Raw genomic sequence first — 25,886 nt, 5'->3', positions numbered from 1 at the left:
ACGTCTGCCCCTCTTGCTCCCAGGTTGGAATCTGAACCTGACTACCCCTCACCCCACACACTTTCCCAGGCATGCCCGGCCGTGGGCCCACCCCCATCTGGCACTTCAGGCTTGGGATGCAGCTGAGGAAGCCAGAGGAGTGCTAAGACCCTAACAGGGAGAGGAGGCTGCCATTAACGCGGGTGGGCACGGCCCAGCCTCCGCATTACCCCCTCGCCACTCTCCAAAGAAAGAGAAGCCGTGTCTTCTCCTTCTTTAGTTGTGAATAGCTCTGTCTGCACGCACAGAGTCCTTCCTCTAAAGGTCCCATTTCTCCCCTTCTTGTCTTCTCTTTCCTCTTTCTTCCCTCTCTGCTCCCCCATTTTCTCTCCTATTTTCTTTCCTTTTCACTCTCCCCTTCTCTTTCTCCTTCAACCCACAACTGAGTCTTGAGTGCCTCCCCCCACCAAGCTCTCTGCAGTGTCCTGAACGCTGGGAAATGCAGGTAAAATGGACAATGGGGATGACCCCTTTGCTTCAGGGATCAGGATTTTATAGGCTCAGATAGCTCATTGACAACACTTCGATAAAACAGGGAATGATGTCATATTACTTGCCGAAAGAGAGAAGATATTTCTTGGCATGGGTTGTGGGATTATTGCTATCTTTTTTTTTTTCCTTGCATTCATAGACTTTTAAAACACAAGGATCTCTCTGTGATATTCAAAAGTTCTCACACACTTACACAGTGAGTCACGGTGTTTTGAGAACTATTGATTGAGAAAATGCGCAGTGTCAAAAAGATCCTGTAAATCCATTTAAGCATACAAATGCATACTCCTTTTAATTCATAAAAACTTGACCATCTATTTGTGTGTGTGGCAAACTGGTGAAGCTGACTCCAGAAGAGCTTGGTATACATAGGAGCTCCTGGACTTCTTGCAATTTTTCTGCTGTCTTACGCCACAGATTTATATCTCACCAACTCCACTGGCTAATGGAAAATTGTGACCATCTATACTGTTTGACACTTGATAGAGCTCCCCAATCCTCTCTCTTCTTTTTCCTTTTTCGTCTTTGAAGACATAGGTTGGGCACCTGTGCACATAAAATTCCCCAGCTTCCAACTTGCACAGTTGATCAGGTGGCCTATGAAATCCCAGCCAGATGGCGACAGGCAGCCATGAATTCTGCTAAAACTCGAGCTCCATCCGCAGAGCAGGGACCTCAGTTGGAAGGTGGTAGTGAAACATTTATGCCAAAGACAGCCCGTCTCTGTCTCTAACTGGGTACATTTAAGCCTAGCCCTAGTTTTATTTTGGTTTTGTGACTTCTCAGCATTATACAGAAATGGAATATTCTGACATTTAAATAAGGGAGATTTATCTTCCAAATTCAGTCTATTTGCGTTCAGAATCTTGTACTATTCCTCTCCTCCCCACAATGGTACTTTTTTTTCCTCTCCAGCAAAATTGTTCAGTTTGGAGATCATGGGTATGGAAGTCCTAGGCTCTGGAATGCCATTATTTCGAGATCCAAGGTCATCTAGATTTTGATCAGATGAGTGTGGAGTCATAAAGCCAAGGCCCCAGGGTCAGTGATCAGGTGGTCTAGCTGCTCTCGCTCTGTTCCAAAGCCACAGACTACCTCCCAGCTTGGACCAGCAGCTTCCTTCAAGGGCAACTGGTGAGGACAGTACTTGGTCTCAACACTGCAGCAACCTCCCCCCCCCCCCACCCACCCAAGCCTTCTTCATCCCCTGAACCACAGTTCAGAGCTCACAGAGGCCGAATCCATTCTCATTGAGGACATGAGCCTGCCGATGAGAATGCCCTAGATTTTCTACAAAGAAAGACGTTCTTTTGCCATTTCCAATTCCATTTGGGCTTCTGAGAAAGCCAAAGTGCCTGGTCCCTGGGCAAGACATGAAACAAGATGGAAACAGGGTCAATTCCCCTCTCGGTGTTCACAGCAAACCCTCACTGGACCGACAGCAGCATCACCCCTGACATCTTTAAGCTGTAGATGGAGGCTGTTTCTCTGCAGGGGACCACTGGACACCATCGCTGTGATCTTTGATTGAAAATGACTTGCCCCAAGAGTCAGCCTTGATTTCTGGGTTTCAGAAACTATTCCTGAGCCCTCTGCCTAAGATTCCTTCCTCTCCCTGGGTCCAGCTGATCCTTAGATCAGAAGAGCACAAGCTGCTGTAGGAGAGGAGCCTTGTGTCATCTACAGTGAACAGTTTCATGAACCACCTACTATGTGCCAAGCCCTGTGCCAGGGACTAGAGACACAGGAAGAATAAGACAAGATCTCCACCCTGAATAAACTCACCTCCCAATGGGGAGAACTTAGCAGCAAGTGGCAGTTCTCTATTGACGAGATATCCAGGATGTCACGGAAGGAGAAACCATAGTCTCATATGCATATCCCTGTGCGTTCAGGGTGGGCTTCCTGAAGGTGGAGACCTCTGAGCTGGATCCCTAAGACAGGCACTGCCACGTGTTCAGCATGATACCGTGCAGCTGGTAGATCCGAAGCACATTGTTGGGGTGGTGGTGATACCGAAGACAGTTTACAATGGATCCCCATCAGGAATTTCTTGCAGGTGGGCATCTCCCAGTCACGACATAGCCTGGGAGCAGGAGAGTTTAGTCCGCATGGACTGCCTGCCCCTGAAACCAGGGCAGGCCTCTAACAGTGTCATATCCCTGGGATAGAATTTCCTGGTGACCTTCCCATAGTGCATGCGATAGCACTGTTGTCCACATTGGCTCAGATGGTAAAGAATCCTCCTGCCGTGTGGGAGACCTGGGTTCGATCCCTGAGTTGGGAAGATCCCCTGGAGAAGGGCATGGCAACCCACTCCAGTATTCTTGCCTGGAGAATCCCCATGGACCGAGAAGCCTGGCAGGCTACAATCCATGGGGTTGCAATTAGTTGGACATGACTGAGGGAGCACAGCACAACACACACCTGTAACAGCCAATCTTATATGTGGTTTCTGATCATATATGTGGTTTCTGACCCATGTTGCAAAAACATAGGCAGTAAGTGAAGAATCTTGGGTCCACCAAGTATACAGCTGGTCTCATCCAGTGACCCCACTGTTCCCAGGACAGCCCAAGCTCCTTATCCATCTGGCTGCTGCTTTCAACTGCCTCCTTTGATGGCTTATTTCTCCTTGCCAATTTTGAACTGTTCTCTGATTTCAAAACATGCCATGTTTCTCGCTGCCTCCAGCCCTATGCAAATTCAATCATCTCATTTTGCCATAATTACTGGTTTACATGACTGTCTCTCCCACAGGACTCAGAGCCGGTAGAGGCCAAAGACTGTGTGTTATTCGTCTCTGTGAGAATACAGAGATACCGACCTCACGCTAAGTGCTTTAGAAACGTCCTTTTTTCCAGCAGCCGAACGAGTGAGTGAATGAATGAGTGAGGTAGTAAGACACGAGCCGGTGAGGTCCTCAGAGGCCCCCAAAGCATTCGCTTCCTTGACTGGAAATGAAACAGAACATCAGACCCCAAACTAAAAGCACACGCTGTTTCTTTCTGCGCCATCACTGCCTAGGGTCAGGTGCTTTGGCCAGAAACCAAGGGGAAAAAAAATATGTAGATGTGTGCCTGCGAGGGTGTATGTGTGGGCTGATTTCAGAAGATGTACTTCAGCGAATTCTCAGGCCCTAGACAGAGCCTAAAGGGTATAGGTTCAAAATGGACTTTTTACAACCGACCCCAGGGGAGAAATGCTGAGGCTGCCTGAAGGCGAGTCACATTGCCTGCTGTGAAATCCTTTCCCGAAGCAATCCCCTTAGCACTCAGACAGCTTCGCAGGATAGAATGAAATCTAATCTGAAAGGCAACTGCAGTCCCTCTGGAAGCTCAGAGAATGAGTCTGAGGACAGAGAAGGAACTGATTTCTCTGACGCTGGACACAGCACGCTGTTACTGGAGGGCTTAGCCTTCCCTCTGGACATGTATCTGGGAATCATGCTGTTGTTGTGGTTGTTCAGTTGCTCAGCCGTGTCCAGCTCTTTGTGCCCCCATGGACTGCAGCACGCCAGGCTTCCCTGTCCTTCACTATCTCCTGGAGTTTGCTCAAACTCATGTCCGTTGACTAGGTGATGCCATCTCATCTTCTGTCGTCCCCTTCTCCTGCCTTCAATCTTTCCCAGCATCAGGGTCTTTTTCAGTGAGTTGGCTTTTCACATCAGATGGCCAAAGTATTGGAGCTTTAGCATCGATCCTTCCAGTGAATATTCTGAGTTGATTTCCTTTAGGATTGACTAGTGTGATCTCCTTGCAGCCCAAGGGGCTCTCAAGAGTCTTGGAATCATAGACTCCAGAATTGGAAGGGCCCAGGGAGTGTTATGTGATCCACCCCGCCCACCAGCTCCCTGGCTCCAGGCAGGAAATAACAGTGTCTCCAACCGTGTGTTGATGTTGTTGTTCAGCTGCTCAGTCACGTCTTACTGTTTGCGACCCCATGAACTGCACCACGCCAGGCCTCCCTGTCCCTCCCTATCTCCCATAGTTTGCTCAGATTTATGTCCATTGAGTCAGTGATGCTAACCATCTCATCCTCTGCTGTCCCTTTTGCCTTCAGTCTTTCCCAGCATCGGGTTATAGGTACTGAGTAATCAAGGTGTCCCAGGCACCTCGTGCATGTATCCTCGCTTAATTCCAGTAGAACTCCTACAGGTAAACACTGTTGTGCTGATTTGGTAGGTGCCAGAACCGCATCTCAGAGAGACTGAGCAAGTCCCTTAACCTCTTTGTGCTTCATCTGTAAAATGGGTGTGATCCTGGCCCCAGCCTCATTACATGGCTATGCGGCTACCTGGGTTAATTTGTGAAAACCTTAATATATGCCCTGAAACAGAACAGACTTTATGTAACTTTGTTAACTGAAAGACTAGAAAAATAGATCAGTGAATGGATGAGTGGATGCATAGATAAGCAGAGAAGCAGATCCAAGATCAACTGGGTAGTAAGTGTTGAAGATGAATTGATCATAGGCAGTCTGACCCTTGCTCTACCTCCTGTAACTGTTTAGACCTTACAGGGTGATTCATCACGTTCCCTAAACACTTCAGGGAAGGGGGATCCCTTTTGTAGCTTATTCTAGGTTATTTTCTACCTGAAGCATTCTTTCTTGTAATTTGCTGGATGGTGTCTACTTGAATTTTCATCTAATTCTCTTTTGCAAATCGGAAACCCCTGGCTTCAACTTTGTGAGGGGATGGATAATGCGAGAAGTCCTGTGTTTGTGTGTGAGTCCTCGCTGTCTACATCCTTTCTGTCCCTGTCGTCTGACCAGCCCTGTACACTTCACATAGCCTCTTGCAACAGCATCATCTAAGAAGAAGATGGAAGAGGGTCTCAGATGCTACACAATGCAGCTCAGTTCTCACGTGGTCCCTTTTAGATTTTGCATCTTTATGGCTCCTGCATTTTGAAGCCACATCTCTCTGCCTTTTAACTAGCAACTGTGGGAGAAAGCTGGAAGAGAGAAAGGGAGAGGAAAGAAAGAGGGAAAGGGAGGAAGGAAGGGAGGAGGAAAGAAAGAAAGGAGGAGGAAGAGGAAGGGAAAAGGCTGTGATGTCCTGCTCTGTGATCAGGACGTCACAGCCTTCCTTAGGGTGGCACAGAACTCAGAGACCAGCAGAGGATGCACACGGCTGGCAGTGCCATCTCCCCCGAAGACAGATCCAGCAAGAACATTGAAACAGGCATGACCTCCATGCCTGCAGGGGCATTTTCAAGTGCATGTGAGCCTCCCGTTATTGGATGTAGAAACAGAGTGAGAAAGAGAGGGCTTTCCATGTCATGGAGTTGGGAGCTGTGCTGTCGGTGGGGAGGGGATTTCAGGTGTTGCCCTGGCTGCAAACCCAAAGCTCTGCAACCTCCTTCTGCCACCAGGAGCTGTTAGTTTTTGTCTTCCAGCAAGAATAAGTCTGCTTTAGAAAAGACGTTTAATTGCCCCATTGACCAGCTCCACGTCCTAAGATCACACTGACAAAGATTGTGGCCTCTGTAATGGGCTGAACTGACACGGACTGAGCAACACAGGCTGCTTCCTGGTAGGGGAAAGAAAATGACATTTGGGCTTTTCCCTAAATGGAGGATTTACTCTCCAGCCTTTTACTCTCAAGCCCACTCCCTTTTGCTTTGTATTTCCTCTCTTTAAGTAAGTGTTCATTGCTTAGTCATGTCCAACTCTTCCTCTCTTTATGTGGCAGGAAAGCTCACCCAACAGATCTGACCATTTTTTTTTTTCTTGCAATGCTGCCCAATTTAAGCCTGGAGATGGAAAGAGACAGAAAATATGGATGCAATGCTTACTACCTGCTGCAGGCCTGAGAAATAATCAAAATCGTAAAACGTTGTTCCTGATCTCCCTCAAGGAGATGACAATATTTGAGTAAATTAAAAATGAAATTAGAAAGTATTTGAACTACAGTTCAGCGCACTAGTAGAAAAGGCCACGAGGCAGGAAATGAATGGCTGGAGAATGACTGGAACAAGTTGTAACTGGTGTTGAGAAATGCCTGTTTGCCCCCCTTTCGGGAGGTGGGTCTGGTTTACCAAGTTGACCTATTTCAAAGAGAGGTGTTTGAGCAAAAGGCAGAGGGAAAATCTTTATATTTACATCCTGAAAGGAATCAAAATGATATTCCTTCGACTGAGACTGACCCTGTTACAGACATTCTGTCTCTCCTTGTGTGCGGGCTAAGTCCCTTCAGTTGTGTCCGACTCTTTGTGACCCAATGGACTGTAGCCCGCCAGGCTCCTCTGTCCATGGAGTTCTCCAGGTGAGAATACTGGAGTGGGTTGCCATGCCCTCCTCCAGGGGATCTTCCTGGCCCAGGAATCGAACCTGCATCTCTCATGGTTTACTGCACTGGCAGGCGGGTTCTTTACCAAGAGTCCCACCTGGGAAGCCCTGTCTCTCTCTGAAAGTGAAAAGTAAGTGAAAGTGAAAGTCACTCAGTCATGTCTGACTCTTTGCGGCCCCATGGACTATACAGTCCATGGAATTCTCCAGGCCAGAATACTTGAGTGGGTAGCCTTTCCCTTCTCCAGGGGACCTTCCCAACCCAGGAATCAAACCCAGGTCTCCTGCATTGCAGGTGGATTCTTCACCAGCTGAGCCACCAGGGAAGCCCAAGAATACTGGAGTGGGTAGCCTATCCCTTCTCCAGCAGATCTTCCTGACCCAGGAATCAAACTGGGCAAACTGGGCTCTCCTGCATTGCAGGCAGATTCTTAGTTCTTCCTTGAACTATCAGGGAAGCCTTGGGACAATACCAAAGGGAAGATATGCTGGGAATTTGACAAAATGTAATGAAAAGACCCATTTCTGAATCCTCACAAACTCCAGTGGGAGGGAGAAAGTCAAAACACAGTATTTTTGGAAGGATGGCATTGGTGTTTTGGGGAGAGGAGGAAGCCACCAGGTAAATCTTGAAGCATACAGCAGGCAATGAATTTGGACGAGTCAATGGTGGTGCTGGGCGGACTGTGAGGTCATATTGCTGACTGTCCCATGACATTTGTGAGCACAGTACTGGAGACTGTTAGAGAGAAAGAGTTGAGTTAGAGAGAAAGAGTTTTTTTCCCATAAACATGTATGCTTTTAAAAAATCATGATTACAAAATTTATGGGGCTTCCCCGATGGCTCAGACAACAAAGAATCTGCCTGCAATGCTGGAGACACAGGTTACGACCCTGGGTCGGGAAGATTCCCCTTGAGAAGGACTCACTCCAGTATTCCTGGAGAACTCCGTGGACAGAGGAGGCCGGTGGGCTACAGTCCATGGGTCAGACATGACTGAGCGACTAACACTTTCACTTTCACAAAAGTTATACATGCATAGATGGTAGTGGTACAATGGAAACTTAACTGATGTGGGACCCCTTCATGCTACAAACTGCATAAAAATGCAGCATTATAGGCATGTACACACGTACACATATGCAAGCCCACAATGCTCAGCAAAGGCCAAAAGGAAGAGAAATCCTTTGGTGCCAGAAACAGAGGGGAATGGGAATCCTCATGGTATGCTTCAGCTGCGGTGCTGACAGGGAGACAGGCAAGAGGGGTGGGACCTGGGGCTTTAACATCCACAGGGAGGCCCTGAACTGTGCAAGGAGATGATACCACGGCTTCAATCTGAGACTGTCAAGGAGTCTGTGAAAAGGAGACTAGAAAAAAACAGTCCATCATAGCAAAGGAAGTACAAGGAGCTTAACATCTGTTTGAAGCTGAGAGATTAAAACTCAAATTAGTATGGAGGTTTAAATGTATGTTAAATAGTGGAGTAAAACGGTTGGATTTCTTTCACACAAAGATGCAGAGAGCAAACGTATGGACGCCAAGTGGGGAAAGGGGAGGGTGGATGAATTAGGAGATCGGGATTGACATGTATATACTATTGATACTATGTACTGTTAGTGTTCAGTTGCTAATAGTGTCCAACTCTTTGCAACCCCATGGACTGTGACACTCCAGGCTTCCTTGTCCTTCACTATCTCCTGGAGTTTGCTCAAACTCATGTCCATTGAGTCAGTGATGCCATCCAACCAACTCATCTTCTATCGTCCCCTTCTCCTCCTGCCCTCAATGTTTCCCAGCCTCAGGAAAATAGATAACTAATGAGAGCCTACTGTCTAGCTTAGGGAACTCTCCTCAATGCCCTGTGATGACCTAAATGGGAAGAAAATCTAAGGAAGAGGGGATATATGTATACCTGCAGCTGACTCACATTGCTGTGCAGCAGAAACAACACAGCTTTGTAAAGCAACTATACTCCAATAAAAGTTAAAAACTGGTACATTGAGAGCCCCTGGAACCATGGCCAGAGCAAACCCAGAGCCCCTCCATAAGGCCTGTCTGTAACCCAAGTTGCTTGGGAGCCCCATGGGGTTTAGGGAGAGAACAGCTTTGCTGAAGATGCGCTCATAATCAAAAGTTACAAATGCCACAAGGAAGTAATCTACCATGAGAGTCAGCACGCATGGCAAACAGAACAGAACCCTGAGGATTCAGATGGCTGGTGGGGGGGCGGGGGTGGGTGGAGCGGGGTGTGAGGCTGAGAATAATCTGAAAGACAATAGGTTTGAAATTCCAAACTGTATAAAAGTTTTCAAAGTCAACTGAAGTAGGGCGTTAGGACAAAATGAGCAGGCAGAATTTTAAAAGAACTAAATGAATGTCACAATTAAAATAGATTAAAAATTAAAACATAAAGTTAAATATTACCAATGAAGGAATAAATGAACTGGAAAATAGATCCGTGGGAATCAGATAAATGCAAGGCAGAACAATGAAGGAATGAGAAACCTGAAAACAAAGTTAATAACCAAGAGGACAGAGTGAGAATGTCTAGAATATTTTTAAACAGAATTTAGAAGTAGCTTATTAGGATTGTTTTAAGGAGCTGTGTGGCATGTAGGGTCTTAGTTCCCTGCCTAGGGATTGAACCCATGCCCCCTGCATTGGGAGCATGGAGTCCCAAACACAGGACCACCGGGAAGTCCCTGTCTAGAGTATTTTAAACAAAATTGTCTGAGGCTAAGATTATCATGTTAAGGATTTGCAAAGGGCTTGCAAATTAAAACAATGTGATGCACACCTTATTGGAATGGTCAAAATCCAAAACAAAATCAGTGCTGGTGAGGATGTATTATAGGAACAGGAGCTTTACTCATTGCTGATGGGAGTGTGAAATGGTACAGACATTTTGAAAGACTGTTTGGCAGATTCCAAGAAGGCTAGATATAGTCTTACAATACAGTCACTGATAATGCCCTTAGGTATTTACCCAAATGAGTTGAAAACTTATATCCTCGTAGAAACTTAAACATGAATGTTTGTGTTTCTTTCATGAATGTCCAGACTTGGAAACAACCAAGATATCCTTCAGCGCCTACACGCATGCTCAGTTGCTTCAGTCGTGCCCGACTCTCTGCAACCCCATGCACCGTAGCCCACCAGGCTCCTCTGTTCATGAGATTTTCCAGGCAAGAATACTAGAGTGGGTTGCCATTCCCTTCTCCAGGGGACCTTCCTCACCCAGGGATTGAACCGGCATCTCCTGGGTCTCCCGCATTGCAGGTGGATTCTTTAACCACTGAGCCAGCTGGGAAGCCCCATATCCTTCAGTAGTTGAATGCATAAACAAACTATGTGTCCGTGCAGTAGAATACAGCTTAGAGATAAAAAGAAGAGGTCTGTAAACCCAGGGAAAGATACGGAGGAGCTTTCGATGCATCTTGTTAAGAGAAAGAAGCATGTCTGAAAAGGTTGCACTGTGTATGGCTCCAACTATACGATGTTCTGGAAAAGGCGAAACTATAGAAAGAGAAGATCAGTGGTTGCCAGGGGGTGGAATGAGGGGTGACGGGGGATGAACAGCTGGATCACAGAGGATGTTTAAGGCAGTGAAACTGTTCTGTATGATACTGTCTTGGTGGATACATGATGTTAAGCGTTGGCAAAACCCAGAGAATTGTACAGCACAAAGACTGAACCCTTATATAAACTATGTGAAGGGAAGTGAGAGTCACCCGGTAGCGTCCGACTCTTTGTGACCCCATGGGATAGTCCATGGAGTTCTCCAGGCCAGAATACTGGAGCGGGTAGCCGTTCCCTTCTCCTGGGGATCGTCCCAACCCAGGGATCGAACCCAGGTCTCCCACATTGCAGGCGGATTCTTTACCAGCTGAGCTACCGGGGGAGCCCAGGAATAGTGAAGTGGGTAGCCGTTCCCTTCTCCTGGGGATCGTCCCAACCCAGGGATCGAACCAGGTCTCTTGAATTGCAGGCAGATTCTTTACCAGCTGCTGAGCTACCAGGGTAGTCAATATAAACTATGGACTGTAGTTCATGATAATGCATTTAGCTCATAAGTTATAAAAATATATCACATCAATGCCAGATGTTAATAGGGGAAACCAAGAGGAATGGGAAGAGAGACTGTATGGGGATTCCACTTTCTGCTCAGTTTTTCTGTAAATTTAAAATTAAAAATAAAGTCTGTTAATTTTTTAAAAGATGGGGAAAGTTAATAGTCAAAGCAATGATGGGTGAAATTCTTCCCAAATTAAAGTTATGAGTCATCAGATTGAAGAATCACAGAATCACAGAGTCCAAAGCAGAACAAATAAAACATACCCACACCTGGATTCCACACAAAGAGAATGAAATTCTCAAAAGCGATTAGAGAGGAAATATAGATTGCACAGAAAGTAATGATAAATACATGATGAGCTGACCTCTCAACAATTACAATCTAGGTCAGAAGGACACTTTATAACATCTCCAAAAGGTCTAAGAAAAGTAAGTGGCACCTTCGGTCTCTATGTTCAGGCAAGTGTTTCAGGAGTGAGAAGAAACAGAAAGCAATATACACGCATTTCATAAAACTTAAAGAGAGCGGTGTAAAGGCAATAATTATGATTAATCTCTTCAAAGAAAATCAGACATTTTGAGCATTTCTTTTTCTCTGCAAGTGTTTTTTTTAATTGAAGTATAGTTGATTTACAATATTATATTAAAATGCACAAATAGCGATTCAATGTTTTCATAGATTATACTCCACTTAAAGTTATTACAAAATAATGGCTACATTCCCTGTGTTGTACAATATATCCTTGCTGTGGACCTATTTTATACATAGTCATGTGTATTTCTGAATCCTATACTTCTATCTTTTATATCTTAGAGATCACATGTATATAGAATATTAGTCGTACACTTCACTTAACATTCTAGGCATCTTTTTTGATTTTCACTGTTTCTGAAGGATAACTTTTAAAGGCCTGAATCATAGTCTAAGCACCATGGTTTAGTGAATTGCTAGACAGTTAGTATAATTACTAGACATTTAGACCAGAGAATTTCCTCCTAAATGGCAGCTGGATAAAATACACATAAAAGAGAGACAAAATAATGCTTTTTTTTTTTCCCCATTGAAAACCCCACCTGCTTCTTTAGTTGCCTGCCTGGGGAAGTATTTAGTTTGCAAGGGGCCATTTAGAAGCGATTGAGTTGTTTCTTTGCAAGGAACACTCTGTGCCCTAAGTGCATTGCTTGAGGTGACTTTTTGGAATAATCTTTGATGCTCTAAACAAAGAAATGACTAGTGTATACTTCCTGTACAAACGTGTACCAGGCTCTGTGCTGGGTGCTTCCTGGACAACAACCCTTGCAGGCTACTATTTAGTACTTACCATGAGCCAGGCACTACATTTAAGAACTTTGCATATGTGAGCTCCTTTGATCTTCTCTAGAACCAGAGGGAGTATGCACTATTATTCTACCCATTTCACGGACAGGATCACTGCGGCTCTGAGGTAACACAGCTAGTCAGTGATGGAGTCATAACAAGAATGCAAGTCTTCCCACTGCTACTGTCAGCTTATCCCATGTCCTGTTCTAGGCTTGGGTGGATGTGGGGGGTGGGGATACAGAAAAGCTGAGTGCTGTGTGCTTAGTCACTCAGTCGTGTCTGACTCTTGGCAACCCCATGGACTGTAGCCCACCAGTCTCCTCCGTACATGGGATTCTCCAGGCAAGAATACTGGAGTGGGTTGCCATGCCCTCCTCCAGGGGGTCTTCCCAATCCAAGGATTGAACCCAGGTTTCCTGCATTACAGGTGGATTCTCTACTGTCTGAGCCACCAGGGAAGCCCAAAGCAGGGTGGGAAGAACGTGATAATAATGACCAAAAAGAGAGAGAGAGATTCAGGGACTACGCCCAATTCTCTCTAGACAGGATCTCAGTTCCTCCTCCTGCAACCATGTTTCGTAGGCGTTGCCATCATTATCTTCAGCTGACCAGGGAGGGAACGCAGAGCTCAGTCCCCCCCCCCCCCGAGGTTGTGCAGCTCTAAGTCACACCTGTCTGCCCCAAGCGCAGGGGTGTCTGCCCCGCGGCGCGGGCCCTGCTCCTCACTGCCTGTGGCTCTTGTCTTCCGTCCAGGGGAGATGGAGGAGCTGGAGACACTGTGGCTCACGGGGATCTGCCACAACGAGAAGAATGAGGTGATGAGCAGCCAGCTAGACATTGACAACATGGCAGGCGTGTTCTACATGCTGGCAGCCGCCATGGCGCTCAGCCTCATCACCTTCATCTGGGAGCATCTCTTCTACTGGAAGCTGCGCTTCTGCTTCACGGGCGTCTGCTCCGACCGGCCGGGCCTGCTCTTCTCCATCAGCAGGGTCAGTATCCCTGACGGCTTCTTCTCTCTGCAGCAGGCAGGTCCAGAAAAGCACGGGGGCTCCCAGAGTGCTTTGGGACCCCTGGGCAGGGGGTGGGGGTCTGCACACCCTCCCCTCACTCACCAACCCTTCTTGGATGTGAGGAAAGGGCACTGGATTCTGTGTTCATGAGCCAGACGACCGTACAAGCCAGAAATGGAAGGTGAATGAATAAGGCAGGCCGGGCCTGAGAAAAATAGCACAGATGGAATGAAAAATAGCAGCTGAGCCTGGGTGTCAAGGAGAGAGAGCAATGGAGACCGTGGTAAAATATGACAGTGTGTCAAACCCAAAGGAGATATCATTCTCTGCTCTTGCTGAGGATGGTCTTAGCGGAAGGCAAGGCCAATTTTCAGTTCTTATAGGAGAAAATGGCCATCTGATTATACAGGAAAACTTTCCATTTTTATTTAACATTTTTTGGTTGTGCTGTGAGCCAGGCAGGCTCTTATTTCCCCAACCAGGGATCAAACCCGCACCCCCTGCAACAGAAGTGAGGAATCTTTACCACTGGACGGCCAGGGATGTCCCTCAGTTTTTAAATGCTAGTAACTAATTCCATTGAAAACTAGAGAAAACACCAAAACACATGGGCTAAGCACAGCCAGTCTGCGGCCTCCCTGACGAGCACCCGGATATGTTCTAGGACGTTATTAAAGTTCCTGTGCAGCATGTTGCAACGTTTGCATGCCTTCAAAGAGACACATGTGACCAAGCAGAATCATGACACAACACCATGTGTGTACACAGGTAACAAACCTCAGGAACATGTGTGATGCAACAGAGCCTGAAATGAAACAGGCTTGAAGGACCACAAGAAAACACACACACTTCAAACAGAAAACAAAATACATGTTCAGCCCGACATAAACAGCAGCACAGAGTATGCACGCCGTAGTCAGTGCACTCACATGGAAGCCACAGAAGTCTCCTTTCGTGCTGCACAGCATGGCACGTGCGTGAGGCCATACACAGATGCACATGGTGAGATGCATTCATCACAATGACAGTCGTGGAAAGAGCTTCTATCTGGGGGACACATTTATTTCCCAGGCACCAGGGAAGGACTTTATACTCTTCTTCTCATTTAACCGACAAACCACTTCTATGAGGTCGGTACTGATATGGTCCTAGTGTTGGGGAAACTCACAGTTATAAGGTTAGAGGAATAACCCAACACCGCTCAGCCTTGCTGGAGCCAGGATCTGACTCTAGGTGGTGTAGTAACAGCCTGAGCCCACAATCTTACCCAAGCAACCGACATCAAATACAAGCAAACTAAGAGATTTGATGCAAATCATACTACACACATATATATGCACACAACTGAACGACATTTACCTGTTCAACACAAGCTAGTCGCTTACTTGCCTCAGATAAAAGCATATACATATATTGTTTACTGATCTTCCAGCACAGGATAGGGGCTTCCCTGGTGATTCAGATGGTAAAGAACCTACCTGCCATGTAGGAGACCCAGGTTCAATTCTTGGGTCAGGAAGATCCCCGGGAGAAGGAAATGGCAGTCCACTCCAGTATTCTTGCCTGGAGAATGCCATGGACAGAGGAGCCTGGTGGCTTACGTTCCATGGTGTCGTAGAGTTAGACGCAACTGACGCAAACACTTTCACTTTACATACATACATATTGCTCACTGATCTTCCAACGCAGTATAATATTATCTATCTATCTGATAATCAATGCCATCTATCTATCCATCCGTCCACCCATCTATCCATCCATTCATTCATTTATCCATCCATCTATTTATCTGTCTATTTCTCCCATTTACTCGCCTTGGAATTTGTTTTACTCTGAAAGGATTGGACAAATTAAGATTTGAAACATGGTGAAAAATATGTAGTTAGAAGCATCTAGTTTTAGATGCTAATGTTTATTGGGAAAACAAAATAATCAGTTAAAGAGGAATTTATGTGTTCTTGGGGTTTGGTGGTTTTAAGAGATCCAGAAGTACACACAGGCTTAGTCAGGAGGATTTATTTTCTCCATTCAGTGGCAACTAAACTTGAGTTCTATGCAAATACATATTTCCTAATTAGCTTGATGGCATCTAAACACACAGATTGTTTAAAAATAACAATGTGCATGCATGTAGCTAGGTATTAAGCCAACTTTAAGCTAATTCTCTCTGCCAATTACTGAAGGCTTTCCATATCTAAATGATTCTGGGATTGCCATGAGCGAATGCACACAATTGCCTTTACTTGTAAATCCTGCTTGTTTTTGAAAGAGCGCTCCTTCTGTCCGAGATACCATTAAGGAAGCCAAGTGAGGACTGTTATTCTGAGAAATGAACTAAACCCCTCGCTCCTCCTGTTCCAAGCCTCTTGAGGGACAGGCACGAAGGGGGAACTCAGTGCAGCATTGCTGTGGTGTGTCCTTGACAAGCCAGGACCTGAACTTCCATCTCCTCCTCCCTTGTGGAGAGGGGAGCTCATGTCCCACGGGACACAAACCTGAGATGCCTGCCCTTTTGCAATGGCCAAGGGCAGAGGCCAGAACTCAGAGGGTCATTTATTTTACATTAGAACCAAGCTTCTCCCATAGCTGTGACTTTTGTCCATTATGACTTACAAAAAAGACATCCTCTCTTCTGCGGGATGCCTTTAACTTTTGTTTCCTCTCCAAGACACTGTCCCTTTCATTATATTAAAAAATATATATATTCACTGTCATCAGGAAAGAGAACCACTTTGGTTGTCTCCTGAGATGTGAGGAATGGGAAACATAGCAAAGCCAGAGACAAAGGAGGTGGAAACCATGACGTCCTTCCAGAGAGCTCAGAGGCGAGCCTGAGGCAGCTTCTGGCCGACCTGCAGTGGGGACGACAGAGTAGAGGTGATAAACAGTCTTAGCCGGGGCTTCCCAGGTGGCTCAGTGGTAAAGAATCCATCTGCCAATGCAGGAGGTGCAGGAGATGTAGGTTTGATCCCTGGGTCGGGAAGATGCTCTGGAGGAGGAAATGGCAACCCACTGTAGCATTCTTGCCTGGAGAATTCCATGGACAGAGGAGCCTCATGTGGCTACAGTTCATGGGGTCGCAAAAGAATCAGGCACAACTTAGCAAATAACAACAATCATTTGGGCCCTTCTGGCTGCTTTAACAAATTACCACATGCTCAGTGCTTCATCAACAAAAAAACATGACACTCACAGTTCTGGAAGCTGGAAATCCAAGATCAGTGTGTCAGCACGGTGGGGTGAGGGCCCTCTTCCATGTTGCAGATGTCCCCTTGTGCTGAAGGAATGAAGTGGCTCTGTGAGTCTCTTTTATAAGAAGTGCCCCTGCCAAAGGCCCCACCTTGGACCTCATGACCTAAGCACCCACCTACTGTTAATACATCACCTTTGGGAGCTGGGATCTCAATACATGAATTGGAAGGCTAGGGGGACACAAATAAGCAGAGGATACCAGAAACTTTAGGCATCAGGCCCGGGTGCCAAGGAACCAAGGAGGACAGTCGTGCTCAGGCCCCACTGAGAATGTTCTGAGTGGTCAGGGTCCTCTGGGAGTTGGAGGATGGACAGAGCCAGTTGTCTGGAACAGCATGTTGAGCCTCCAGTGCTCCGTTCATCTGAACCCATCGTGGGCCGAGAGGGCATATCACTTACACAAGCCATAAAAGGTAGCTGGAGACTGTGAATACTAGAGAGGAGGAAAGGGAGACCTCTGCAGGGAAGAAAGAAACCCCAGCCCAGGGATTTGCCTTCCAATGTCGGGTTTGGGCAGCATATGGAATCAGAAAGCCACGATGACTTTCCAGAGCTAATGTGCAGTAGTAAAGGGTAGCATCCATTTCCTACGGCTCTGATCATAGGGCCACTGTGTGAGAGGACAGAGGGGAGGGGTGACAAGCAGGAGGGGCACAATGGGGATGATGGAGCACTCACTCACTTGCACTCACAGAGCCCCATCCACGTGAGGTGCTCTGCTTGCATTGTCAGATCTTGCCCTGATATCCACCTTAAAGAGTATGATTCCCATTTTACAGATGTGGGACTTGAGGCTCAAAAAGATGTAGTGACTTAGGTCCCAGAGCTAATAACAGATGATGCTGGGGCTCGTTTCCAGTGGGCTTCTGGCCTCTGACTCTTCCCACCCTTCTGTAATACACACTCCCACCTCCCCATCAGCCCATCTGGAGGATGGATCAGCTCAGTTGGAGAACCCCCACCAACCCAACCTGGGGTACAGGCCCCCATTATGACTCTTTCCTGAGGCTTTGCCAGGTAGATCTGCACCTGGGAACTGCCTCAGCTGTGTCCAGTGAGCCCCAGGGGAAACCAGGGATGAGAAAAAGCAGTCAGCTGCCATCCTCCCGGCTCTTGAAACATAGCTTAGCTCCCCAGCCACTTCTGAGAGCCTCTTGCAAATACGGAGACAACGAGCTCATCTCGACAGGCGGGAGCACACCACTCTGATGGGGGAGGTTGGAGGCGAGTTCTCAAAATCTCTAAAAGGAAGACAGAAGCTCATTAAAATAAAATTGCAAAGTTAGAAAAACATGTAAAAGCTAATGTTCTCACAGTGCTAACAACAGGAAGAAAAGGCTCTGATCTTGGCTGATTCAGACATGTAGGAGACACACTGATTTTCACCCAATATAGCAGAGTCCCTCTAGGTTAGCTTATGAGACTTACATCACCGAATTGGTCAGGGAAAGCTTAAGTTAGCATACAAGATTCAAAAGCCCTGCTCTATGTGAAATACACGTTTGTACATTTTGACATCCTGCAGCCTCAGAAACAAAAAGGAGACGCTGCCTCCTGGCAGGGAAAGAGACCACTCAGGGCCTAGAGAAGGAGACGAGAGAAGGTGAGAAGGGCCGTCACCTCGTCTTGGGCAGTCTTCATCCTGCAGCCTGGAGTGGAGAGGTCAGAGGAAGAGATGCTCAAACGCACAGCTGTAGGCCTTGCTGTTTACTCTTCCTTGACGCAGTGGAGACTGTCTCTAGAAAACAAGAAAGATGCAGGAGGGCAAACAGTGGTGGCTGTCACAGTTACACACAAGCATCCCTATGGGTTCTGAGCGTCCCTACCATGGAGATCAGTGGGGCCTCTGTCACCCGAGTCCACACTTCTCACACATCCTTCCCACGAGTTTACCCCAGAGTCGGCAGCAGCTTCTGCATCCCTTTCACAACCCCCTTCTTGGGCCAGACCCCTGTCAGTCTTGGGAGAACCAGGTCAAACCCTAAAGCCTGGACCTGATTGTTCCGTTTAGGTTGTTGGTGTTCAGTTGCTAAGTCACGTCTGGCTCTTTGTGACCCCATGGATTCTAGCCCCCCAGACTCTTCTGTCCATGGGATTTCTCAGTCAAGAATACTGGAGTGGGCTGCCATTTCCTACTCCGGGGGATCTTCCCAACCCAGGAATCAAACCTACATCTCCTGCATTGCAGGCAGATTCTTACTACTGCACCACCTGGGAAGCCCAGTTGTATGAGGATTAGAGGATATTTTTTCCTTAAATTCCATGTATGACTATTGGCAAAAGTGTCAGATAATCTTGATAATCTAAGTAAATCATAATCAAATGAGAGAGACAAGGGAAGTCTGATGCTCTGCCACTGGTCTCATACACTTAAGAACATTATCAGGATTCAGATTGCATTTCGCTATTTCTCCAGGGCACCTATGTCTCTCCTTTGCAGACAGAGTTCAGGTGTGACACGGTTTCGTGTCCCCAATGCTGCTAACGGTGTTTTCCATTCCTCCCCACAGGGCATCTACAGCTGCATCCACGGAGTGCACATTGAAGAAAAGAAGAAGTCTCCAGACTTCAACCTGACCGGATCCCAGAGCAACATGTTAAAACTCCTTCGGTCCGCCAAAAACATCTCCAACTTGTCCAATATGAACTCCTCGAGGATGGATTCCCCCAAGAGAGCTGCGGACTTCATCCAACGAGGCTCACTCATCATGGACATGGTTCCAGATAAGGGCAACCTGGTCTACTCAGACAACCGGTCCTTCCAGGGGAAAGACAGCATCTTCGGGGACAACATGAATGAACTCCAGACCTTCGTGGCCAACAGGCACAAGGATAACCTCAACAACTATGTGTTCCAGGGCCAGCATCCTCTGACTCTCAATGAGTCCAACCCCAACACAGTGGAGGTGGCCGTCAGCACGGAGTCCAAAGGGAATTCTCGGCCCCGGCAGCTTTGGAAGAAATCAATGGAGTCGCTCCGCCAAGACTCCCTGACCCAGAACCCCATCTCCCAGAGGGATGAGGGGCCCGTGGAGAACCGGACCCACTCCCTGAAGAGTCCTCGGTACCTTCCTGAAGAGGTGGCCCACTCGGACGTCTCTGAAACGTCGAGCCGGGCCGCGTGCCACCGGGAGCCAGACAACAATAAGAACCACAAGGCCAAGGACAACTTCAAGAGGACCATGGCCTCCAAGTACCCCAAGGACTGCAGCGAGGCAGAGCGCTCCTACCTGAAAACCAAAGCGAGCTCCCCCAGGGACAAGATCTACACCATCGATGGCGAGAAGGAGCCCAGTTTCCACCTCGACCCGCCCTCGTTCGCGGAAAGCATGGCCCTCCCGGAGAACGTCGACTTCTCCGACACCTACCAGGAGCGCAGCGAGAGCTTCCGCAAGGGGGATTCCACGCTGCCCCTCAACCGGAACGCCCTGCATGATGAGGACGTGCTCCCCAACAATGAGCCGTACAAACTCTACTCCAAGCACTTCAGCCTGAAAGACAAGAGCTCCCCGCACAGCGAGGGCAGCGACCGGTACCGCCAGAACTCCACGCACTGCCGGAGCTGCCTGTCCAACCTGCCCACCTACGCGGGCCACTTCACCGTGCGCTCCCCCTTCAAGTGCGACGCCTGCCTACGGATGGGGAACCTCTACGACATCGACGAGGACCAGATGCTTCAGGAGACGGGGAACCCCGCCGCCCAGGAGGAGGTCTACCAGCAGGACTGGGCCCCGAACAGCGCCCTCCAACTCCAAAAGAACAAGCTGAGGATCAGCCGGCAGCACTCCTACGATAACATCCTCGACAAACCCAGGGAGGTGGACCCTAGCAGGCCCTCCCGGAGCATCAGCCTCAAGGACCGTGAACGGCTCCTGGAGGGAAACCTGTACGGGAGTCTCTTTAGCGTCCCCTCCAGCAAACTCGCGGGGAACAAGGGTTCCCTTTTCCCCCAGGGCCTGGAGGTCGGCAAGCGGAGCAAGTCCCTCTTGCCGGACCACACCTCCGAGAACCCTTTCCTCCACTCCTACGGGGATGACCAACGCTTAGTGATCGGCAGGTGCCCCTCGGACCCTTACAAACACTCGCTGCCGTCTCAGGCTGCGAACGACGGCTATCTCCGCTCATCCTTGAGGTCGACGGCGTCATACTGTTCCAGGGACAGTAGAGGCCATAGCGACGTGTATATTTCAGAGCATGTTATGCCTTATGCTGCAAATAAGAATAATATGTACTCTGCCCCCAGGGTTTTAAACTCCTGCAGCAATAGACGTGTGTACAAGAAAATGCCTAGTATCGAATCTGATGTTTAAAACCTTTCATTAATGTTTATATCTATAGGGAAACATACCTAATGGCCAATGTCTGGATGGGTAAATGGTGGATGCCCCAATAGTGCCCTGACCAGAGGAAGAGGATTTAGGAAGGTATTTTTCAGTTGGTTCTTTTGCACATGGCTCCAAGCCGTAGTCTTCCACTCAAGGAATCTTGTGAGGTGTGTGCCAAGCACACCAGAGCCCAGATAGGTGAGTTCTTAACCAAAAACCAATCCACACCAGGGCAGGTCTCCTGGACATGCCCTCCAGGTATGTTGCAATAACGACGCATCGGATGCCACCGGTCATGTGACGATTTCCTATATTCCAAATTCCATTAAGACCAGCCCACCCCGTAATTTCCTCATCAGAAATGCCTCACGGTTCCTCTGATACAGAATAAGCAATATGGTATGCATGTAAACCTGTCACAAAATAAAACAAGAATGCATCCGCACTGTAGTGAGACGGAGTGTGCCAGAGATTAGGAAGTTCGGCTTTTTAAGGGGTTCGGCTTTAGTGCTCTGCCTCCCATGATGGCCCTGGCCCAACCCCAGAACTCCAGGCTCCCCCAAAGTATAGCAAACCCGCGTGTTCATGGTTCACTCTACTAGCTTCCTTGTAGTCCATTTCCAAGACACATGGAGTAAAAGGCCCAGGAGGACCCTCAGGCAGAGAGCGACGAGTCTCTTTGGATGTCCATTTGTGTATTTCACAGACACTCTCTCACCCTTGGCTTCGGTGGTCTTGCTCAGAGCTGCACAGACTCACACACGTGTCTTCGGTACCGTAAGTGTGGATCTTCCATCTATGATGCAGCGGCCCTTGTAGTTGATCCCGAAGACTCCTGTGTACGTAAGTTTGCATTTCCCCCTCCTCTGGTGATGACTCAGGGTTGTATAGTATCTGTTACTCTCCTCCTCCCTCCAGGAACCTTCACTCATTCAGTCCCCCGAATGGCATTTAATTGTGCATTGCTGTGTCCAGCATGGTGAATGTGGGGGCACGTGCCAGCGGCCACATGTGTGCCGTGATCTCTAAGAAGTAAAATGCCATCTGTCTTGCTAAAGGCCAGTGTGGCTGTAGGGCGATCTTCCTTAACCTGTTCTGAAATTCGGCAGGCCATGCGTCCCCGCTCCAGCCTCCTTAAATCAACAGCCTTCAAAACAGGAGAGACACTCATGTATCTACCCTGAGCATCCTCCCAATTGTGGGTAATCTTTAGTGGGACGAGTGATTCCTCTCTTCTGAAATAGCTGCTCTGTTGAAAGCCAACTGCCTCACCAGCACCAACAGAACTCGAAAAATTCCTCGAGGCATTTGTCATTTCCGAATCACTTCCATCATTCCCTTCTCACTCGCCTCAAACCTCTGCAAAAACGATAGGAAATGATACTCATTTTTGTCCACTGTGGGGCGAGGCTGGGGAATCTTGACACAAGAGAAGCTCTCAGCACAGCACCCTGTACATTCAGTGTGCCCCTGCAAATAACAAGCAAGGTGTTATATTGCGACACTTCACCAAAACAGAATTTTCTAGTTTAAAAATTAAACACTATTAAACATGATAAAAACTACAAACAATATTCATTACATATTTTATACAGTTTGAATCTAGTAATTAGCATGTTTTAAATACATGAATATGCCTAAGATGTTTGGGCTAAGTAGCCACCTGATTTGCATAGTCCCTGGATCTGTGTTGATGTCCTGTTACAGAAGCCCTAGGCTAATGCAAACTAGCTGGACCATTCCCTGGCTTCCTCCTGCATTTTGCCCTGGGCTCTTGGAGGAGGGGGCAGAATGACAGCTTGAAAAGTTAACCCGTGTCTTAGAGTCCTGTCCTGTTCTGTCTTGTAGGCAGTGATTTCCTGTGCGTGGGCAGGTGCCGGGAATAATTCTCTTAGAGCTTGAGGACTCATTGTATGTCTCCATCTTTGAGTTAGGACACCTGATCTACCATATTCCTATAATGATGCAAAGTGGTTGCTGAGAAGTTCAGGGTCAGTGGGAGAGAGGCAGAGGGAGCCAGTGAAAGTCTTTGAGGTGCACAGGCAGAAGGGGCTGACAAGGCACTGAAGATGAAGGCACTTGAACGTTGCATTTCATTGCTTGAATGTTGCACCTTTGCTTCTCCAGCAAGGGAGGAGCCTAGATTAAAGAGCCCGGAATAGCCCTCCAATCTCTTACTGTCATGCACACCTGTGATCGTATCCTCTTTCGCCATGTTCTGCCTTTGCCCTTCCACTGCTTTCCAGACCTGCACGCCCCCAGCCAGGATCACCTCCATTTCCTCACAAGAGTGTCATGTCTTGACACAAAATGAATTGAAGTCTCCCAGAAGATAGCCGTGGTATATCACCAATCTAAAGAGGCTATCTGTCTTTCTCCAGTGTCTCCTCAAAACCAAAGAGCTGCCAAAGGTGGCAGAGATCTCCAGGGAGAGTGAGAATTACACTTGGAATGACCTCGTAGATAAAAAAAAGCCTTCTTCTAATAACAACATTAGCTCTGCTGTTAACCCCATACCTCTCTGGGTATAGAAACTAAATATATGGCTTTGGGAAGAATCGACAGCAATGTAGCCCAAAAAAGAGAAAAAACTATACCCTTCCTCTAATAGCGAAATGGTTTTTTTAAAAAGAAATAGCTAGAGTTGGATGCTATGTAGTAAACACATCATTTCCTTTCTCCATAGATTCACTAACACCGAATAGTGATGATCCCAAACATAAGACAACCAACATTGATTAATGGTCATTTTCCAGTTGAAAGATAGTGATGTCAGGCTATTAGAAGGCCATCCAAGTCTTTCAGTTCTTTGGGGAAAGAGTAGCAGGAATATAACATCCAGAGGTAAATCACACCTTCAGGACAGGAGGTGATAAGAATTACAGGGAATGCCCTGAACTATGGGTTCATTACAGAAGATTCCTCAGACACATCTCAACTCTGAGACCTTCGATTTGTTGATGCTGAGGATCCAGGATCTCTGACCTCAAAGGCGTGCCTGAGTTTCATCTGACTCCAAGTCGGAGCCGGTGTCCTTGTGATGCTAATTAACTCTTAATGGTTTTCTCCGCTTGAGAAGGACCCAGATAGGTTATAGTGCATATGTGCAACCAACTTAAAATGTTCTGTGTAAGAGGAGAGTCTTCTGGGATGCAGGGTCTACTCTGGGCAGCCTTTGGGTTTCTGGAAAATTGTTTCCATTATCCTTACATCTGCAGGTTCCTAGGCCATCCCAGGTTTTAGTGCTCTGAAGGGTGAGATGTCAATGAGTCTGCTTTTCTGCCAGTGAGGCTTCCAGGAGAGGCGTGGGATTACAATCGTCCTACTCATTACGCTTGTGTCCTTTGCAAATCGCATTGCATTCTTTTAGTCAGCACTGTCTCATGGCCTGTACCTGGTTTTCTCTTCCCTGTTTGGTTAAGGTGCCTGAGAAGTGTTTGTACTTAGGTTTCCCAACAAAAGCATTAAAATTCATCCTTTGCAGCAAACTCAGTCAAATCAATTCACACTTATTTTCAGGGGAGAAAAAATAAAATTACACCTTGTTTACAAATGAAATAGTTTCACTTAAATGGGACTCCAGCCAAGGCAGTTAATTAGTCAAAAGACTCACGGCAGTCGTGTGTTCATACATTGTTCATTCTATTTGATATGTCTACCACTGATGTGTATTTAATATTCTGCATCTTTCTCAGGAAATGACAAATGCCCCAAATTCTTTGCAAATGGAATTGCTAATGAAAAATAAAACAAAAAGTTGGTGTTAATTAAATGGTGATTAAAAATTTATCTCCTTTAAACCTGAAAACGTCTGGCCTTAATAATCAGTTGTCGTATAAATCAATACCTTGCACTGAAATCCTTTGCAGGGTTTAAGACCTAAATAAATACTAAGTTGAGAAACCTAAATATCTTTCAGAAGAGCTGAATATATTCGTTAACTTTATGCAAACCCTATACTGTTTCTTTGTGTGGAGCTGTTGTTTATGAATTCTTCAAAGGGGAACATGAATTGCTGAAATGGTGCCTGCTGGTATGAAGCGCAGCTAGGACAGACATAATTGGACTTCAAGCAGAAAACCAACAACAACAAAAAACTCCCCAAACTTAATAGGTGAAAGCTAAACTCAGTGGTTGGTATTTAATATGAGTTCAAGGCAATTTGCATTCCAAAAGCAGTGTTTATTTTCCCTTGAGACAAAATAAGACCTTTGCAGATACCCCATCTTCTCTTGGTAAGCAGTGTCGGAAGTGTTTAATGAAAGGTTACCTGGAGTTTTGACTTGAAAAGCTCCCCCAGTATGCAGTTGCCCTTTCGCATTCAACCCCTTTACATTGTTGTATGTTCCTATCTAATTGTATCAGATGAGGTCAGCTTGGCCCTTGATGGAGATCGAGATGTCCAAATGCACTTATCCTGTGAATATCAATGCTCGGGTACACATGTATATAATATACATGCTTGTTTTCTACAATTTACACGTACTTGTATTATCCAAATAAAGTTGTATATAATGTAAAGTTTATGTTAAAATTTAAATGATGATAAGGATATTAACACATGGAAAACCCATTCTGGTTATTGATGGGATGATATTTCTGTAAAGAGGGCACTATTTTTTTTTTAATAATCTCAGTTCTAGGGAGGATAACAGAACCCAAGTGGCATTAGTGTGTTGGAGTTCTTGGTCTCTTATGTAAAAAAATATCTGGGGTTAGGGGTATGGGATGTAGTCTGTTCACTGTTACTCTAGAAGACAGTGCTGATACAGACATGCACTTGATTTCTGCAAACCCACTGAAGGGCGCGTTTCCTGTTTGCCCACCCACACTCTTCCTGTGCCCGTAAATACTCAGTATAGTATCAGCTAACAGTGTCTGCCCACAAGGGTCTTAAAAAAACAGAACTTATGGAACTACACCAAGTTCTGGGGCAAGGAGAAAGGAGATGGGAAAATTAAGAGAAAATGAAGCTGCAAAGGGGCAGCAGTCATCTGTTTGAGACTGTCAAGTTGACAGGGTCAGAGTCAGGTCTAGAACCCAAGATGTCCTGGTCCAAGTCCTAGCTTGGT

General features: G+C 46.8%; 1 protein-coding gene across 2 annotated transcripts in view; it reads left to right on the top strand.

Moving 5' to 3' along the window:
• GRIN2A (glutamate ionotropic receptor NMDA type subunit 2A) overlaps positions 1-20,799 on the top strand; it is a 433,676-nt gene extending 412,877 nt beyond the window's left edge. The window contains exons 11-13 of one of the 2 annotated variants that reach the window (XM_069569485.1): positions 12,978-13,216; positions 19,000-20,172; positions 20,516-20,536. In XM_069569485.1, the coding sequence (XP_069425586.1) occupies positions 12,978-13,216; positions 19,000-20,172; positions 20,516-20,536 (1,433 nt within the window). Of the gene's footprint in view, positions 1-12,977; positions 13,217-18,999 lie in introns of both variants that reach the window. The other variant, XM_069569483.1, reaches the window with a different exon arrangement.
• The last annotated feature ends 5,087 nt before the right edge of the window (positions 20,800-25,886 follow it).

The sequence above is a fragment of the Ovis canadensis genome, chromosome 24, assembly GCF_042477335.2.
Source record: "Ovis canadensis isolate MfBH-ARS-UI-01 breed Bighorn chromosome 24, ARS-UI_OviCan_v2, whole genome shotgun sequence".
Lineage (NCBI taxonomy): Eukaryota > Metazoa > Chordata > Mammalia > Artiodactyla > Bovidae > Ovis > Ovis canadensis.
Note: the sequence above shows the minus strand (reverse complement) of the source record. Positions and strands in the feature narration are given on the sequence as shown.